General features: G+C 44.3%; 1 protein-coding gene across 1 annotated transcript in view; it reads left to right on the top strand.

Annotated features, from left to right (window-relative positions):
- Positions 1-1,902: 1,902 nt before the first annotated feature.
- Positions 1,903-7,340, top strand: part of frem2b (FRAS1 related extracellular matrix 2b) — a 50,525-nt gene continuing 45,087 nt past the window's right edge. Inside the window, exon 1 of the mRNA XM_076735694.1 lies at positions 1,903-7,048. Within this exon, the coding sequence (XP_076591809.1) occupies positions 2,038-7,048 (5,011 nt within the window). The 5' untranslated portion in view covers positions 1,903-2,037. The remainder of the gene's footprint in view (positions 7,049-7,340) is intronic.

Raw genomic sequence — 7,340 nt, 5'->3', positions numbered from 1 at the left:
TTTTAAGAGGGAGTGGTCATTTACAATAAATTTGATTTAAATGTGATATGACAGAATATCATCAAACTTCCCCTTGCTTCAAAAATAAGCCTGAAGGTTTGGGTATGATCCAATTCCCTCTCTGCCATCGCCGCTGTCAGAAAGTTCTATTCATCTTCTTTTTCATTTTCTCTTGTAACTAGGAGCTGTCAAGGCCTGGGGGCTTTGCCTTGCAGCTTGCTTGGCTCTATTTATAATTGGACCCTGTCAACAGTGTCCAGTGCAACTCAACTGCGCAGTTTGTTATGGCAGCTACTGTGTACCAATTTCAACACATGCCAGCTGTGAGACAGTTTGTATGTCTTTAATGCGCAACTACGGGCAGGTGCAGACACAATGGCTGCACCCACGACTTTGTGCATGGAATGAAAATCATCTAAAAGGGATCAGAGGGGACTGAGCACAGTTGAAGTCAAATTCTTGCAGGCAATATACGGCTCCAGGGATGCTACATATTGCGACAGGAGAGCATAGGTATGTGCGTACATTTAATATATACAAAGGCTGTGGGTTAAATCAATCAGACATACACAACAGCTGAACCTGTACCAGAGAAGAATGAATACTACGGTTATGTTGTTATAATGTTTTTTTTTTCCAATTTACTGATATTTTAATTAAAAAATAACACAAGCACCATACAGGAGCCTGGTAATGACACAATAATAAGAATTTGCTTGCCTTCATCTCCCATCAATATTCCCAGACTCCCCCACAGACACATATCTTAATCCATCATAAAGACAAAACCAAACCTACTTTTAATTTGAGTCATTTTGACCTGCATTGCTGTGTTGCACAGTCTTTGTGCGGGTCTCTTCATCAGCACTGGTTCTCCAGATGAGTGGCGAGAGCGGTAGGATCATGACTGAGCTTGTCAGTGGAGGAGAATGCTCTGCGGAGGGAAGCGACAGACTGATGGGAGACCTGTGTGATGAGAGAGCAGCATAGCAGGAAAAAGAACAATATCACTGGATGACACTAATAAATAGAACTTATTACTCGTGCTTTAAGACAGGATTGTGGGCTGCAGGTTAAAGCTATATTGTGGGCACATGGATGGGCTACATTACATCACAGTGGACAGTCAAATTCCTGCAGTGCTTCATTTCCATCAGCTCTGCTGTGTATGACTGCAGACACACCACCACCTCATACATTCACAGGGACTTCACTCCCTTATGTGTCTCTTGTCAAACAACACACAGTATACTAGTGTCACTACACCTGCCTGTTTGACCTAAGAATTTCACGACGGTTTTCATTAGGAAAAAGAAGGTGGAAAATGTGCATAACATCGAGGGTAGGGTGTGATGTCTGCTGGTGGTGAAGAGTGTGGAGAGCATCCTCAGCAGCGCGAGCCACGAGAGGGAGACAAAGCTTTTCTCCAGTCAGATTACCAGCGACGACTCCTTTATACAGCTGTACTTCTGACTGCTTTGTCTTACTTTTAGGAATAGCCTGGAGTGAGTGAACAGCTTTGATTAGAGAACAAAGGCGGATCATTTTAAAACAGCATTTCACGGAAAGATCTGGTCTCCTGTAGGCGTGTGAAAATAAATAATTCGAAAATCTTTTCTATTTCTGGTCATACTGCGGGCTATAAATCTCGCCTTATGACCAAACATCACCTCATACGTTTATTTATCCTCCCGTATTCAACCTAATAAGGTCCAGCCCACGCGGCATCGTTTTGTCTGCCCAGAATGACAGAAAGCACATCCACTTAAAGGCTGTCAAACGCATTCCAGCGGACATATTAACCAATCCGCTGAGAGGTGGGCGTAACTCTCCTTACTCCGGCAAAGCAGGAGTATGAATTGAAGTTTAGATTATCAGTGAGCTGCTGCTGGGAGAGAATGGTGCACCTTGGTACCCATAGGTGCGCGATATTATCCAACTCTGATTTCATGTTCGTGCAACTTTAACCGCCATACGTACTTTATAAGGGTGTATGCGCAAAGTTCAACGTGTCCTCTCTGCGGTTCCACACTACAAATGGCTTGGATTATTCCCCCGCATCTGCACGGGACTGGCGCTGCTTTGATTCTGCTTGCCGTGATTCTGACAGGTGATGCAGTTGCGCAGGTTTTTGACAGCTATGGATTATCATACGCCTTGAGGTCCGAGCTGTCAGAGGACACGATATTGGTTGCCAATAATGGGATCCGCGTGCCTTTCGGGAGATCAGTTTTCATTGATCCTATCAACGATTTGGTTATCCAAGTTCAGCCCGGCGATAGATGCAGCATAACAGTCCTGGACAATGACCCCTTATCTCAAAGGCCTGGACACCTGTCTCCGAAAAAGTTTCCGTGTGAATTTGGCCCTAATGACGTGAAGTATTCTCACTTTGGCTCCAGGAGTCCGCCGAGGGATAGAGTGAGATTACAACTCAGGTATGACACCCAAACGGACACCATTATAATACCTTTTATGATGGAGGTAGAAGTCATTTTCACACAGCTGGAAGTGCTAACCAAAAATATGCCACTCACTGTTGAGAAATTGCTCGGTACAAGTAACCCCATCGATAGAAGAATTTTAGAATTCACCTATGATAAAAGTGCACAGCAATGCAAAATAGCCTCTCTCTCCAGTGGCAGCGTGCTGCCCAGGTATGGAAAACTTGTGGATGAGAACAGCCTTGGAACAATGGTGGACTGTGATGAATTTATTAAAATGAACATCCATTATCAGCACACATTTGCTTTGAAGTCGCCAAACAGAGATTACATTCCAATGCTTGTGGAGTTACATGATAAGGAAGGCAATTTGCTCAAGCAGGAATTTTTCCAAATTTTGGTGAGGATCAAAGAAGGAGAGGAGAACACAGCTCCCAAACCCAGCTTTGTTGCAATGATGATGATGGAAGTGGACCAGTTTGTAATGACAGCGATAACCATGGATATGCTGGCTGCAGAGGATATTGAGTCCAATCCTGACGAATTAATTTTCAACATCACATCAACCCTGTCCTTTGAGGAGGGCTACATAGTGAGCACAGATGATAGGAATTTACCAATAACCTCATTTTACCAAGGAGACCTCAAAGACTTGAAAATCGCCTACAAACCCCCTGCAGTGGATTCAGACACTGAGCGGATTTTCCAGATTGAGTTTGAGGTTGTGGATACAGAGGGGGCTGTGTCAGACCCTTTCGCTTTCATGATTGTTGTTAAGCCTATGAACACGTTGGCCCCTGTTGTGACTAGAAATACTGGCCAGTTACTGTATGAGGGTCAGTCCAGGCCTCTGTCCAGTTCACAGAATCTGGAGATCAGCGATGAAGACAATTTAGACAAAGTCAAAATCACTGTTATTGATGGGCTGAGGCATGGAGAATTAACTGTTCTGGGATCGAGGAGGAAATTTTTCACCCCAGGTGACCTTGACGCTGGAGTTGTAATTTATCAACATGATGGCAGTGACACATACAGTGATAATATTATTTTCAGAATGACAGATGGCACAAATGAGGTGGAGTTTCTGTTTCCGATTACTGTTGTGCCAACTGATGATGAGCCTCCGATAATCAACGCCAACACTGGTTTGGTTTTATTCAAAAACCAAATGATGCCAATCTCCTCACTTATGCTCAGTGCAGCAGATATCGACTCAGAGGATTCCTCAATAAAATTCACAGTGGAGCCTCCCTTTTCCACAATTGGGCAGGTGTTGCTCCGTCAGTCTGAGGCCCCAGAAGACCCATCAACATGGAAGTTTAATACAGAGGATGAACTGTATGAGAAAGTTGTGACTGAATGGCTGCAGCAGGATATTACAGATGGTAAACTTTTCTACAAGCACATTGGGCCTCATAGCACCAGCACAGTCATGGATCAGTTTGTGTTTAGAGTTCAAGATGACAATGACCCACCAAACCAATCAGGTGAGAGCTCGTTCATTATCAAAATTCTCCCTGTTGATGACCTCCCACCTGAACTGTACCCTGGCACAACGCTGCAAATGACTGTGCACGAGTATCAGCTTACTCACTTCCGAAAGAAATTTCTCCGTTACACTGACCTAGACTCAGAGGATCGGGATCTTAAATACACAATCATCCAGCCACCAACAGATACAGATGAGAATAGCCCTGCTGTATTGGGATCTCTTGTATTAACTGAAAAACCAAACACTGAAGTCACAACTTTCACTCAGGCACAAATAAACCACCATAAAATAGCTTATAAACCGCCTGATCTTGAGCTTGGTATTACCACTCATATTTTGCAATTTAAATACACTGTGGAGGATGTTTCAGGAAATATTGTTGAAGGAGTTTTCACTATATTGTTAAAGCCTGTGGACAACAAGCCTCCTGAAATAACTAACTCTGGATTTACTGTTCTTGAACGTGGCACACATATCATTACAAGTGCTGAGCTGGACACCACGGACACAGACACAGACCCTAAACAGATATCTTTCACTATCACTCAGCTTCCACTGCATGGCCAGATCCAGTTTACATTCACTGACATGACAAAAGGAGACACCTTCAGCCTAGAGGATATTGGAAATGGCAGAATTTCCTACATCCATAATGGAGATGAATCCATAGTGGATTTGATACAAATAGATGTCAGCGATGGGGTCCATGTTGTCCCAATTACTATTAAAATCAGTGTGAAGCCAATTGATGATGAAACTCCAACTATCAGTCTTCCAGCTGGTACAATTGGCTCTTATATAGATGTACTGGAAAATGGAGCAACAGAAATCACAAGTAATGTCATTCAGGGAAGAGATGAGGACACAGATGACCTTCGTCTGACCTTCATTGTGGAGGACCCACCATCATTAGGTGAAATTCTTGTGAAAGGCGTTCCGTCTGCCACATTCACCCAAGCTGATATCATTAACGGCTTTGTGGTCTATGCTCATACCAGTGGGGAGATAGGATTGACCACAAAGGAGGACTTTTTCAATCTCACTTTGACGGACATGTCTGATGAGTGGACTGTTGGAGGAAATAAAATCACAGGTGTCAGAGTGCACGTAACTATTCTTCCCCTGGACAGCCAGGCTCCAGAGGTCTTTGTGGGGCCACAGTTCACTGTTGTTGAGGGAGAGAAGAATGTAATTCAGATTCTTCATATAAGTGCAGATGATGTGGACACACCCAATGATGACCTCCTTTGTACAATCATTGTACAGCCAACTTCAGGGTATGTGGAAAATATTTCCCCAGCCCCAGGCTCAGAGAAATCCAGGTCCGGGACTGCTATTAGTGCTTTCACCATTAAGGACATCAGACAGAATCACATTTACTATGTGCAAAGCATTCACAAAGGAGTCGAGCCAGTGGAGGACAGGTTTACGTTCAGATGCTCTGATGGCATCAATTTCTCAGAAAGGCACTTTTTCCCTATCTCCATAATCCCCTCTAATGATGAAAAGCCTGAGATTTACATGAGAGAGTTTGTAGTTATGGAGGGCATGAACATAGTCATTGACACTCCCATTCTGAATGGTGCCGATGCAGATCTCCCCTCTGATCAGCTCACATTCATTATCACCAAACCCCCCAAGCATGGATTTATTCTCAATCAGCTCACTACCGGCACTGTCCCTGTCTCTAACTTCACCTTGGATCAGATCAGGGAGGCCTCCAGCATTGTGTATGAGCATGATGACTCAGAGACCACAGAGGACAGCTTTGATATCGTTCTCACAGATGGAAAGTTCAGTGTAGAGAAAACAGTAATTGTTATGATTATCCCTGTGGATGACGAGACCCCAAGGATGGCAATCAATGACGGCCTTGAAATTGAGATAGGTGAGGTGAAAGTCATAAGCAGCAATGTTTTAAAAGCTACTGATCTGGACTCTGAGGATAACACGCTAACTTATATTATTCGCTACGGACCTGGTCAGGGGTATTTGCAGAGGTCAACGCCTTCTGGGACATTGCAAAATATCACAGTTGGAATGAACTTTACACAGAACGAAGTGGATCAGGGTTTGATTATATACATCCATAATGGGCAAGAGGGGATCCGTGACCTTATCAAATTTGATGTGACAGATGGCATCAACCCTTTGATTGACAGATACTTCTATGTCACAGTAGGTGGCATTGACATGGTTTTCCCAGATGTCATCAGTAAAGGTGTATCTCTTAAAGAGGGTGGCAGGGTTACTCTGACAACAGACCTGCTCAGCACCAGTGACCTCAACAGCCCAGATGAACACTTGGTTTTCACAATCACCAGAGCTCCAATGAGAGGACACCTGGAGTGCACAGACACACCTGGGATGCCCATCTCATCCTTTACACAGCTCCAGCTGGCTGGCAACAAAGTCTACTACATCCACACTGCTGACGATGAAGTGAAAATGGATAGCTTTGAATTTGAAGTGACTGATGGCTACAACCCTGTGTTCCGCACCTTCCGCATTTCCATCACTGACGTAGACAATAAAAAGCCTGTGGTGACAATACATGGCCTGGTGGTCACCGAGGGAGAGAACAAACTCATCACGCCTTTTGAACTAACAGTGGAGGACCGAGACACTGTTGACCGCCTCTTGAAATTCACAGTCACTCAAATCCCAGTTCATGGTCGTCTGCTCTTTAACAACACCCGGCCTGTCAACTCCTTCACAAAGCAGGACCTGAATGAGAACATGATCAGCTACAAGCACGATGGCACAGAGAGTGCAGAGGACAGCTTCTCCTTCACTGTCACCGATGGCACTCACACAGACTTCTATGTCTTCCCTGACACAGTATTTGAGACTCGAAAACCTCAAGTGATGACGATTACTATCCTCCCGGTGGACAATGGGGTCCCACAGATTGTGGTGAACAAGGGTGCCCCAACGTTGAGGGTTCTTGAGACTGGCCACTTGGGATTTGTGATCACCAGCAAGACCCTTAAAGCAGAAGACCGAGACAGCGTTCAGAATTCTGTGACCTTTAGGATTACTGTTACCCCAGAACACGGTTATCTGATCAACCTCAGCAAAGGAAATGCTACCATCACCACCTTCACCCAAGGTAAGAGAGCTGCATTTCAAACAGCTTTGAAATCCTGTGACGTTCTGTTAGATGAAATGTACTGCAGAGACTCACATTCAAGACAGTGTTTAATTCTTCTGAGACCACTCTCAAACTCTTTTCACATTTACTCACTGTGCTAAATGCACTCCCCTCTGATGCCTAAAAACACTGATTTCAAATATAAAGGTTTTTGTTTTCACTCAAGAGACTGCCTGTTTACAGAGATGAAGTATGCCAGTGCCTCAGGCTGACTAGAGGAGTGCATTTTTCAAACAGTGCCTAATGTATT

Source organism: Chaetodon auriga, chromosome 7, assembly GCF_051107435.1.
Source record: "Chaetodon auriga isolate fChaAug3 chromosome 7, fChaAug3.hap1, whole genome shotgun sequence".
In the NCBI taxonomy this organism is placed as follows: domain Eukaryota; kingdom Metazoa; phylum Chordata; class Actinopteri; order Chaetodontiformes; family Chaetodontidae; genus Chaetodon; species Chaetodon auriga.
The sequence above is the reverse complement of the archived record's forward strand: the minus strand, read 5'-3'. Positions and strand labels throughout refer to the sequence as shown.